Below are 12,197 nucleotides of genomic sequence, written 5' to 3'. Positions count from 1 at the left end.
AAACAAACCAGAAGTTGTCAAAGCATTGCAAGTCTGGTTGGAGTCCAGAGATCCCACTGATCCGGTGGTGGTACCGCCAGTGGAAAGGGATGAGGAGGCGCCAGTGAATGGGCCTGTGTCCTCTCCCGGAAGCAGTGTTTCCTCCAAAGGTCTTTCCCCTGAAGAAAGAGAAGAAAGGGCGAAGGAGCGTGCATACAACATGGAAATGGCAAGGCTAAAGATAAATGGGCAGTTGGAGCTAGAAAATGCAAGAGGTAGAAGAGAAGCTGATTTGGAGACCAAAAGGTTGGATTTCGAAAGAGAGAAGTTAGCTTTGGAGCGTGATACCAAGTTGAGGGAGTTGGATATCCAAGCTAAGAAATTAGAATTGAATCCCTCTGGTGGCAGCATCCCATCTATGCCTGCAGACAGTAGGTTTTACTTTCCCAAAGATGTGATAAAAGATTATCATAGGAACGAAGATATTGGCCAGTGGTTTAAAGCGTATGAGTTAGCATTTTTGGCCCACCAGGTCCCTGAGAAGAATTGGGGAGTGGGGTTGTGGTGTCGCTTCGTGAATGAGGGGAGAGATACCCTGTTAGACATGCCTGTTGAGGATAGGATGTCGTATGCTCATATGAAAGATGCTTTAATGTTGCGGTATGGCCTAACCCCCGAGAAGTACAGTCAAACTTTTAGAGAATGTAAGAAGTTGCCTGGTACGACGTGGGTTGAATATGTGTCTTATTTTTGCAGAGCCATGGATGGTTGGGTAAAGGGCAGCAAAGTGGAAAGTTATGAAGCTCTTTATGATTTGTTTGCTTGGGAGCATTTGTCTAATAACTGTTTTCCAGAGCTGCGCCAGCACCTTATTGATAGCAAGATATCTAACCCTAGAAAACTTGCTGAGGAGGCGGACCGCTGGGTCAGTACCAGGGTCCACAAGGGTCCAGTGGGAGACTCAGCCAAAGGTGGGCAGGGTCCCCAGCAGAAGAGTGGGGGGGACAAGGGTAAACAGAAGGAGTCTCAGAAAGGGCCCCAAAGTAATCCCCAAGGGAAAGGTTCCCAGCCTCCCCCTGAGAAGAAGCCAGGGGCCCGACGGGTAAACCTGTTCATAGGGGCCCCCTAACCTGCTACGTTTGTGGGCAGGTGGGACACCGGTATTATGACCCCCAGTGTCCCATGAAGAATTCGAATGCACCGCCGCGTGCACCCCCCCGTCAGTTGGCGAGTGTAGCCCTGGGAGGGGAGGAGATGGTTGTCCCTGGTGGGAGGGGTCCCGCAGAAATGTCCCTGGTCTCGCTAGGAGACATGCAAATGGTCCCTCCACCCCCTCTGCCTAGTAACACTAGTAAATATAGGCAGTGGGTGACCATTAATGGCCATAGAGTGGAAGCTCTCAGAGACACCGGAGCGAGTGTGACAGCTGTCAAGTGGCACTTAGTGTCCAGAGAGCAGGTGGTTCCCCACGCATTCTACCCTGTGATAGCTGCTGACAACTCCCAGAAAGAGTGTGAGGTAGCTCAGGTTTCCTTTGAATGGGGGGGGAGTTTCAGGTACTCTTCAGGTCGCTGTGAGGCCCGCCATGCCTGTCGATTGTCTCCTGGGCAATGGTTTAGAAAACTCCCCTTGGGCTAAGGTGGAGAGGGAGACGCACTTGAAAATGTTGGGTGTGCCAGAGTGGGTGTGTGTAACCACTCGATCGATGACAGCGAGTAAGGGTGTTGATGGGGTCCCGGAGCCTGAAAGTACGACCCAGGACCCAGTTGTGAAGAGAAGAGGCAGGAGGCGCGGGAAACCGGCCCCCATAGTTCCCGTGGTCCAGGAGGAGGTAGACCCTGAGGGGGATGCCCTGGAGCCCACAGGGGAACAAATTGCCGAACTGGGAGACCTGCTCGAGCTGATCCATTGGCAGCAGGATGGTGGTCCCTCCAGGGAGGAATTCTGTGCCGAACAGAAGGTGTGCCCTTCTCTTGTGGGCATGAGGCAGCAGGCCTCAGCCCAATCCTCAGGTGATCAGTCAGGGTCACATTTTGTATACTGGGAGAACGACCTCCTGTATAGCGAGCCTAAGGCTGCTGAGCCTGGGTCAGCCTGTGTGCTGGTGGTACCCCAGCGCTTCAGAGCCTTACTACTGGGTTTGGCTCATGACGTTCCGTTAGCTGGACATCTGGGGCAGGACAAGACCTATGACAGGCTTGTCACCCATTTTTATTGGCCTCAGATGCGCAGGGATGTAGACATCCATTGTAAGACTTGTCACACTTGCCAGGCAAGTGGAAAAGCGGAAGGAAGCAGAAGGCTCCCCTCCAACCTTTTCCAGTGGTCAGTACCCCCATTGACCGGGTGGGTATTGACATTGTTGGGCCCCTGGACCCCAAGACAGCCCTGGGCAACAGGTTTATCCTGGTCTTGGTGGACCATGCCACACGGTACCCGGAAGCCATCCCTCTCCGAACAGTGACGGCCCCCGTGGTGGGACGGGCACTGATGGGTGTTTTCTCCCGGATGGGGTTCCCCAGAGAGGTGGTGTCGGACCGGGGCACCAACTTCATTTCTAACTATATGAAGTCTCTGTGGAAGGAGTGTGGGGTAACCTACAAGTTCACCACTCCTTACCACCCTCAAGGAAACGGGCTGGTTGAGAGATTCAACCGGACCCTTAAAGGCATGATCATGGGTCTTGAAGAACCAATGAGGCGGAAATGGGACGTCCTCTTGCCATGCCTGTTGTTTGCTTACCGAGAGGTGCCGCAGAAATCTCTAGGGTTCAGCCCCTTTGAGCTTTTATACGGTCACCCGGTAAGAGGGCCTTTGAGTCTGGTCAAGGAAGGCTGGGAGCAATCTCCCAGGAAACCTCCCCAGGATGTATACAGCTACATGCTGGCCTTTCGGAACCAGACTCGGCGCTTCAGAGAACTTGCTCAGGCAAATCTGGAGGCCAGCCAGGAGGAGATGAAGCGATGGTTCGACCGGAATGCCACTCTGGTAGCGCTTCAGCCTGGTCAAGAAGTGTGGGTCATGTCCCCTGTGGAACCTTGTGGGCTCATGGACAGGTGGACTGGACCGTTTAAGGTTGTGGAGAAGAAGAGCGATGTCACCTACTTGGTGGACTTGAAATCTCCCAGGAACCCCTTGCGGGTCCTGCATGTCAACCGTTTGAAGCCCCACTTAGAAAGGTCCGAAGTGGGCATGCTCCTAGCTACAGACGCTGGAATGGAGGAGGAGAGTGAGCCTCTTCCTGACCTCCTGTGTGCTAAAGAGCAGGACGGGTCAGTGGATGGTGTGGTCCTCTCTGACACACTGACCCTTGAGCAGAAACAGGATTGTCGCCACCTGTTGGGACAATTCCCGGATCTGTTTTCCTTGGTTCCGGGTGTCACTCATTGGTGTGTCCATGACGTTGACACCGGAGACAGCCCTCCTGTGAAGCACAAGGCTTATAGGGTGACTGACAAGGTTCGAGCATACATTAAGGAGGAGGTCTCCAAAATGTTTGCGTTAGGGGTGATTGAGTCCTCTAGCAGTCCTTGGGCCAGCCCAGTGGTCTTGGTCCCGAAGGCTGCAGCGCCTGGTGCTTCACCAGAACTTCGGTTCTGCATGGATTACCGAGGACTCAATTCAGTCACGAAGACTGACGCGCACCCCATCGACAGAGCTGATGAGCTCATCGATCGGTTGGGGTACTGCCCGGTACCTTAGCACGTTTGATTTGACGTCTGGGTACTGGCAGATCGCCTTGACCGATGGGGCAAAGGAGAGGTCAGCATTCTCCACACCAGATGGGCTATACCAGTTCCGGGTGATGCCCTTTGGGATGAAGAATGCCCCTGCCACCTTCCAGAGGTTGGTCAACCAGGTCTTGGCTGGACTGGAGGATTTCAGTGCTGCCTACCTGGACGACATCGCAGTGTTCAGCGCCAGCTGGGAGGAACATTTGCGCCACCTCCAGGAAGTGTTGTTGGCCCTGCGCAGAGCAGGCCTCACAATCAAAGCCAGTAAGTGCCAGATTGGGCAGGGTTCTGTGGTGTACTTGGGGCACCAAGGTGGGAGCGGCAAGGTTGCCCCCCTGCAACCCAAGATTGATACCATCCTGGCTTGGGCGCCGCCCAAAACCCAAACTCAGGTGAGAGACTTCTTAGGACTCACAGGTTATTACAGGAGGTTTGTCAAGGATTACGGTAACATTGTGCACCCCTTGACTTCGCTGACTTCCAGGAAGCAGCCACGAAATGTGATCTGGACTGATGCCTGTCAAACGGCCTTCGACACCCTGAAAACTGCAATGTGCACAGCACCTATACTCCAGGCACCCGACTTCTCGAAAGAATTTATTCTCCAGACGGACGCTTCAGAGCATGGCGTGGGGGCTGTTCTAGCTCAGGTGAATGAAGAGGGCCGGGACTTGCCTGTAGCCTTCATCAGTCGGAGGTCACTTCCCAGGGAAACGAGGTGGAGTGCGATAGAGAGAGAAGCATTTGCTGTGGTCTGGGCGCTGAAGAAGCTAAGACCCTACCTGTTTGGGACTCACTTCCGGGTTCAGACAGACCACAGGCCCCTCAGATGGTTGATGCAGATGAGGGGTGAGAATCCGAAACTGTTGAGGTGGTCCATTTCCCTACAGGGGATGGACTTTACGGTGGAACACCGCCCTGGTACAGATCACGCCAATGCTGATGGTCTGTCCAGATTTTTCCACCTTAGTGTTGAGGACTCCCTAGGTCAAGGGTAGTTCTCCCCACATTTCAGCTGGAGGGGACACGTGTTGGACCTGACATCATTGGCTTGAGTCTCTCCTCCATTTTTTCTGTTTGCCTCCACTGTTTTTACGATGTTTTGCTGGATAATGCTTTGGGCGCCGTGCCACTGCTGATCAGTGCCACAGCGCAAGTGCTCCCAATGTTAAATTGATGTATCGATTGTATCCATGTTTGGCTTATTTGGTTTACTGTCAGTCCCTAGTCTAGTGCACCAGGAGTGCCGGGGCTTGTAAATCCAAATGCCGCTCGTGGGCTTGCAGCACGTGTTGTGCCACCCACGAGAGCAGCCTCGTAAAAGAATGTCTCCGGGTCGGTCATTGCGAGACCCACGTGCAGTCTGGTACTGTCACGCGGGCTGCGCAAGTATACCTACTAGCCAGTCCCTCAAACCTTCCCTTAACTTCATGTTAGTCACCCCTATGGTAGGCCCACGGGCAGGGTGCGTTGTAAGTATAAGGTAGGACACGCCTGACCAAGTTGGCATGTGCTGATAGTGAACAACAGCCATCTTCGTTCTTCACTATTGCGAGGTAGCCTGCTCTCCATTAGTTAGAATGGGCCGCCGGGATTATTAATGCTGTGATCCTAGTTGGCTCGGGGAGCATGGTGCAATGTCGAGTTTGGTATCCCTGAACTCGGGGTTTAATTACGCATCCGCTGGCGTGGATGGTTTTTGGACTCTGGGTTTGAAAATAGCACTTTTAGAAAGTGTCTATTTTCTTGTCTAACCATTTCTGGTTTCTGCTGGTCTTGCGTGTGTGTGACAGGAGCTGGGTGGCTCCAGAGGTCTGGATGAGTCAGTGTGGGATGAGTGGGACATTTGCGTTGAGAGTAGGGGGAGAGTAGTTGCTGATAGCCTGCCCTGCCTGATACAATGCTGGCTCCACCTCCTGCCAAGCGACGGATGGCTCTGTGCCTGCCATGGACGATCCTAGCCCCACCTCCTGCCAGGAGGCCGATAGCTCTGCTCCTGCCAGTGACAATTCTGGCTCCACCTCCTGCTGGGCGTCTGAGGACCTAGCCCTGCTCAGTGAATAAGCCAGGTGCTTCTGCCTGGCTCCACCCACAACAGACCCAGGATGTTGGGAAAGTCCCCTGCATGGACAAAGGGATCAAAGCCGAAAAGGGGTATAAGAGTAGGACCCCTGAACTAAGAAATCAGATCACTTCTGACAAGGAACCCTGTAACCAAGGACAAGAGGCCTGCTTATCTGAGGACTTGCCTACCCCTTCTGCCAGTGTGCTGTTTGCTGGGGGGAATCCTGCAGTGCTTCTTTATTTTTGCCAAGGAACCAGGAGAGAGGAACTGTGTGTGTACTCTCACGCTTGCTAAGAAAATCTCCAAGGACTGGAAGAGTGCCAGTCTCCTGCTGAAGTCCCAGGGCTTAAGGACTTCATCTGCTTAAAGTGCTATTTGCTGGAACCTGGGAATCCAGCACCTCTGAAAGAACCAGCAATCTCGACGCCGACGGACGTCGCCGAATCCAGCTCGACATAGTGAGTACGGCTCCAGTGTCCCGCTTCCTCGACGCCGGCCGCCGGGCCCGATCGACACCAGAAGCAACGCCAGTGAGTAGTGAGTTCGGCTCCAGCTCCAAGGGACCTCGTGTCTGCACCGCTGCTGATCGCATCGCCCTCGTGCCCTCTCGACGCCGTGAGCGCTGCTCACACTTGCAACAGAATCATCGACATCGACGACTGCTGAGGCCTGATCGACACCGAAGACGCGACGCCGAAATGCTCGACGCCGCTGATCATCGTGTGCTTCATTTTCCAAGGTACTGTGTTGTTGGGGGTCCGTGTGACTCCGGGCTCGACGTAGCGCTCCTCGCGGTCGACGCCGAACCTTTGGATTATCTTTGCCTCGATGTCGTGTAGCCCCCGTGTGGGTTACCTTGTTGCTAAGAACTGTGTTTCCAAGAAGAAGAATTGCTTTGATACGAAAAGACTTTGTCCTAAAGAAAGCATCCGCATTTGAACCGTTATTTTCCCTTCCAAAAGTATTTATTAAGATTGTGTATATTTTTGTCGTTATTTGGTCTTGTGCTAAGCCTTATATAAAAATCCTTATTTTTATAATACTACTGTGTCGTGTCCATTTGTAGTGTATTCACTTTATTACTGTATGTGGTCATAAATGCTTAACGCACAGCCTCCGAGATAAGCCTGTTCTGCTCTTCCAAGCTACCAAGGGGGTGAGCAGGGGTTATCAAAGGGTGTGATCCCCTTGCCCTGACTAGAAAAGGTGTGTCCCTATTTGTCAGAAGTGTATACCTCTGCCAACTAGAGACAGCCGGTTCTAACATATATTAGTCTGTAAAAGCCTGGATAAAAATATAGCATTAGTCTTTTTCACTATGCCTTAGTCAAAAAACATTTTCAGTAGCGTCCCCAAACACCATGCACAAGAAATTGTAACCATGAAGCAGTTTAATTTTATGAGGAGATAGAAAAAGGTAAAATGACTACACCCCAAATATCATGTATAGACTATTATAAGTAGTACTATTTTTTTATTTTACATGCATGCGTTTCTAGTGAAACATATTCAGAAAATCTGACTGTGATCTTAAATGTTTTCAGAATCTTAAGATTGTCAAATCTGGTTGTCCTTTCAGTGAGTTCCTGAGAATACTTTACTTATTTTAGTGGATTTGCTCATTTATGAGGTCATGTTTACGCCACCCCTCTACAAGCAGCGATACCAGTTTGTGAAGGATCTAGTGGAAAAACACCAACCAAAAAAGGTAGGTTGGTTTAAAGTTTAATTTGTTCTGAAAAACTGTAAAAACAGGTTTCCATAAATGTCTAAAATATTGATTTTACATTTTTTCGACTGTTGGTGATCTTATCTGGCCCTAAACTTGCATTTCGGTAAAGAGCCTCAACCTCTAGCTATTCAGAAAAGTGCACGCTTTTGGATATGTACTTCTCTTTCAAAGTCATATGGAAACAGCGCCAAAAGACCAAAGACTATCAGAGAGGAATTATAAGGTCATTCACAAGTAGAGGCTCATTGTAGAGTATAGTAAATGTGTCTAAAACAATTTCTTTGATTGACTTGATACCTGCAAGATAACCATTTTACATCACAGAAATTGGTATTTACATTTAAAATCTTTTTCATTTAATAGAATGATAATAGATAAAATAAACAGGAATGTGCATTTCCAAAACGAGCTTGTGACATTTGTAGGAATGAAACTGATGCCCAAATAAGGATATGGGTGCAGTCTCTGAATTCACAGGTCATTTACAATTGGGACCAGCAAACATTGGAAGGGACAGGCAGCGAGTGCAGATGCTGTTCTCACGTTTCAGCCCAGAGTTCTTACTTAATAAAGTTACAGGTGCACGTTTAATTCATATTTTGGACAACTTTGTTACAGAGAGTATCAAACTCAAGTTGTGGTTGCCCATTAAACGGGGCCACCCAGATTGACAGTAGCTAGGGGGATTTTTAGGTTTTGCCTGCACAGCGTGCTTGCGAAATCTGTTGTAGAGAAGATTTTTTTTTTAAGGGGCTCAGAGCCCTCCCATTAGTTACCTTTGCTGAGCCCTCCCATTATTTACCTTTGCTTAAGATGAATTGACACTCACATCACTCTTGTTTCCTTGCTTCCTATTGGTCAGCACCTCCTCTGCTTTAAGTCTTTGTCCCTGCTTGGAGCCTTGACCAAGTACTGCTTCCTGCGGCCGGTGTCCTACTGGCTGCAGGCTTCTGCAGGTACTCTTGTTTTCTTTTTCAGCATGCAGTTTTATTGAGAGCATGTCAGTGCATTCCGTCTCCTTAACCTCTCTCCTTCCTCTAGCTCACTGTTTTTTTTAGCCCCCTCACCCAAGTTTGTAATTTGGATTGCTTACCATTTTGCCCTTCATGTATTACTGTTGTATACAAAACAAAATTGTTAAGAGCAAAAATGTTTGGGTGGTGTTTGTGTACTTACGATTGTATGTTATTCAGACCACAAACCACAAACATGCATGTCCTTCAGTGATGTTTCAACTTTCCTGTTACTGTGTGGGGTTTGTGACCCCATAAACAGACTCCTTGTCTCAAGATCTGATTCTTCTTTTTTTCCTTGAGCTGCTTGACGAGCTACAATGCATCCTGGTTGGCCACAGGGTGGGCCTTCTCGGTTGGCTGATTAGCCAATGGATTCCCTGGGCTCTGCTGGGCTCGCGGCTGCATGATTTTCCATGGACTAGCCGCTTTCCCAGAGCCGGTGCACTGTGAGGCCATTGAGGATGCTAGACAAGATGCATTCAGAAGGCAAGGGTGCAGTCTGTGCCGAATGTCTATTTAGACCACTGCGCCATGTCTTTACATGCTTTCAAATAATGGGATACTTAACGATAAACTGCTTTTGCCATAATACATGCTCACGCATTCAGCTGTATTCACTACTTTCATTGTTCCTGTGATACCCAGTGACTTCTTAAGACTAATCTGTACTAGGTAAGTAAAGCGCAAGATTTTAACTTACTGCTAGTTGTGGGATACAATAACTGGTTAGAGGTCTATGCAATGCATATTTTGATAAAATACATTGATATCTGCTACCACATTTAGAAATACTTTAAAAGTAAGTGAACATCCATTGCCTGATACAAAAACTGTTTCCTTTGAGGCCGAAAGCAAAAAACAAACAAATATATAATTTCATATAGTATGTATGCAGATGTGCAGGGTGCAATATGCTCTTTATTACAATTGTTGAGTGTGGGAAACAAAGCCTGACTGAAATTGTAATGGCACCCCTATTTGGTGAATGTCAGAAAAAAAAGTTCCATATTTAACACATGTTTTTTCTTGGTAATAAAATCTTTCTGCCCTCAAATCCACTAGACCTAATTCTTCATTTTCTTAGATGACTAATTATAACACCTTCCGTATGACATGAACCGGGACTTATTCATGAATGTGTTACACTGCATACTGACAATAGGAGTTAATCAATACCCTGCTCCTTGGGACTGAAATCTCCTCAATTTGCCGATGTTCAGATACATACCACTAGACCCCCTAGGGTGATTACCAGATATGTTTTGTGTTAACGTGTAATTTTGATACTCACCCAATTGTACAATCTGACATGTGACCCGTACTTGGATTGGTTTGATATGAACACGTGAGGTATCTTGGATGACCAGAAGACTTTGTTTGCTCTTAACAAGGAATGTGATTTATCCACCGCACCAAGAGACTTAAATTATCCCATTTTATTGATGTTTTGATACCTATCCTTTGATACATATTTCAAATATCTTTCGTCCTCATTTCTAAATACGATTGTCGCCTGTATTTTTGCTTATGAAATATTCTAAATGGATGAATTATTTCAGTGAAGTGTTTGATCAACCCTGACACGCTTTACTTATTTTATTGATTTTTGGATTTGTTGTACAGATAGCCCTGTTGCTCATGACAGCACCTGATACTTATGTTATGTTACCTATGGAACATACAAATTATACTTGGCACAAACTGATTTAATGACTCCTGCAGAATATTATCTATCTGATATGACTTATTTGTATGTCATTCACACTCCAGTGTGCTATAACTCTTCAGGAATTGACCATTGTTATAAACTGATTTGATAATCCTACTGCAGGATTTTAAGTAGCAGATGTGTCCAATTCGTACACTTCTAAATATAACCATCAATAATTCGTCATCATCGATATGTAAAGATTCCTGGTTTCTTTCAGGATTAACAAAGTTTATTTTCTTCAAACAATCGTTAAGAACCGATCCCACTCTTAATCCTATTTGGGTTTTGCCTGCACCGCACTTGCACGGTACTCGCAAAATCGTGTAAAGGAAAACAAAATATTTTAAAGGGACTTAGAACCTGTCCATTTCTCCCACGTCACTCTTGTTTCCTACTTCCTATTGGTAAGCACCTCCTTCTCGCCTCCCACTTCCTCCTGTGCTTCGGCTTTATCCTCGCCGTGGAGCATGAACCAAGTACAGATGTACAGTTACCTGTCTGCAGTCAGTGTCCTTCCACTGGCCGCAGACTGCTGCAGATACTCTTTTGCTATTTTCAAAGTGCGCTCTTATTGAGTGCATGTCTTTGCAGTCGCTCTCCTTCTCCCCGCCCTCCTCCTTCTCGCTCCTATTTTTTTGTCATCCATCCCCACTCTCCTACTACTCACTGTTGTTTTCAATGCAGTTGTTCCCCCCTGACACCCCACCCCCGCCATCCCACTGCTCGCCATTGTTTTCACTTCCTGACAGCCTTACTTCTGAACTCTTCAGGAAAAAACAGACCCATCTTGATAGGAAGAGCTGTGCATACATCAATCCTCTATCCTGTACCCCCAAACTAATCTGTTAAAAGATATTTCAGGTCACCTCAGAGTTCCAAAAAGACATGCACACTTTAAAACTAAGTGCCATGCTTGTCCATCACTGCTTTCTGCTGCTGCCTGACTGGGATTGGATAGTCTGACAAACAGTGTTAAAAACCAAATTAAATTGGCTCTTCCAAAATGAGAGTACTATTGGCATGCATTGCCATGAATGGCTTTTCGATTGCATCCCAGAAATTCAGTGGTCAGCAGTTGGCCCAAAATATCTAGTAGTGAATAGGACACTGCCCTCATCATTTAAATGCTCCAATGGATGCCCTGAATGGGGCGCTCTGCCGCGACGAGCAGCAATGGATTTAGCATGTCCACCGGCACACCAAGGCCCATCTGGGGGCATTCAATGTTACAGCATCAACATTGCGCACTCCATTGGGAGATAAAGGACACCACAAGGCCCATAATGCTCTGCTAGTCGTGGCAGAGCGTCTCATTCAGGGCATGCATTGGAGCATTTAAATGATGAGGGCGGTGTCCTATGCGCTTTTAATTGCCAAAGCCTCTGAAGAGAAGTGGGCAGGGCTCTAGTCGGGGTACCACGCGGGTGTACGGCGTCCCCTCACTTATTTTACCGGGGGACACCGTCCCCCCTGCCAAACAACTGGACTTCACTCTTTGGCCTATCAGGGACGAGAAGCTCAGCACCTTTCGTGACGTCAATTCCTGTCGTGACGTCACTTCCGGTGACAGCGTCCCCCCACTTCTTTTTCTAGGACTTATGCCCTGGAAGTAGGGATACTTCGAAACGCGTCAGGCATCCATGGCTCATTGAACTGCTTAAAGTTATTATTGTACTGGTGGACTGTATATACCATAAAGGCTCTTTAGGAGCATGTTGCAGCTCGAGTGCTCCTTGTACATTGGGAGCTTGGAGATATATATATATATATATATATATATATATATATATATATATATATATATATATATATATATATATATATATATATATATATATATATATAATACATACACACACACACATACATATATATAGTCCGAGAAAGGAATAGTATATGATAACATTGACGAACAAGGAAACTAGATTACCAAGATATATGCTTTGATAAAATGTTTATG

The 12,197-nt window shown here is 47.6% G+C and overlaps 1 protein-coding gene across 1 annotated transcript in view; it reads left to right on the top strand.

Annotated features, from left to right (window-relative positions):
- Positions 1–12,197, top strand: part of HENMT1 (HEN methyltransferase 1) — a 541,131-nt gene that overhangs the window by 189,999 nt on the left and 338,935 nt on the right. Inside the window, exon 2 of the mRNA XM_086936308.1 lies at positions 7,358–7,486. Coding sequence (XP_086792434.1) covers positions 7,412–7,486 — 75 coding nt within the window. The 5' untranslated portion in view covers positions 7,358–7,411. The remainder of the gene's footprint in view (positions 1–7,357; positions 7,487–12,197) is intronic.

The sequence above is a fragment of the Lissotriton vulgaris genome, chromosome 1_1 (assembly GCF_964263255.1).
Source record: "Lissotriton vulgaris chromosome 1_1, aLisVul1.2, whole genome shotgun sequence".
Classification (NCBI taxonomy): Eukaryota; Metazoa; Chordata; class Amphibia; order Caudata; family Salamandridae; genus Lissotriton; species Lissotriton vulgaris.
The sequence above is the reverse complement of the archived record's forward strand: the minus strand, read 5'-3'. Positions and strand labels throughout refer to the sequence as shown.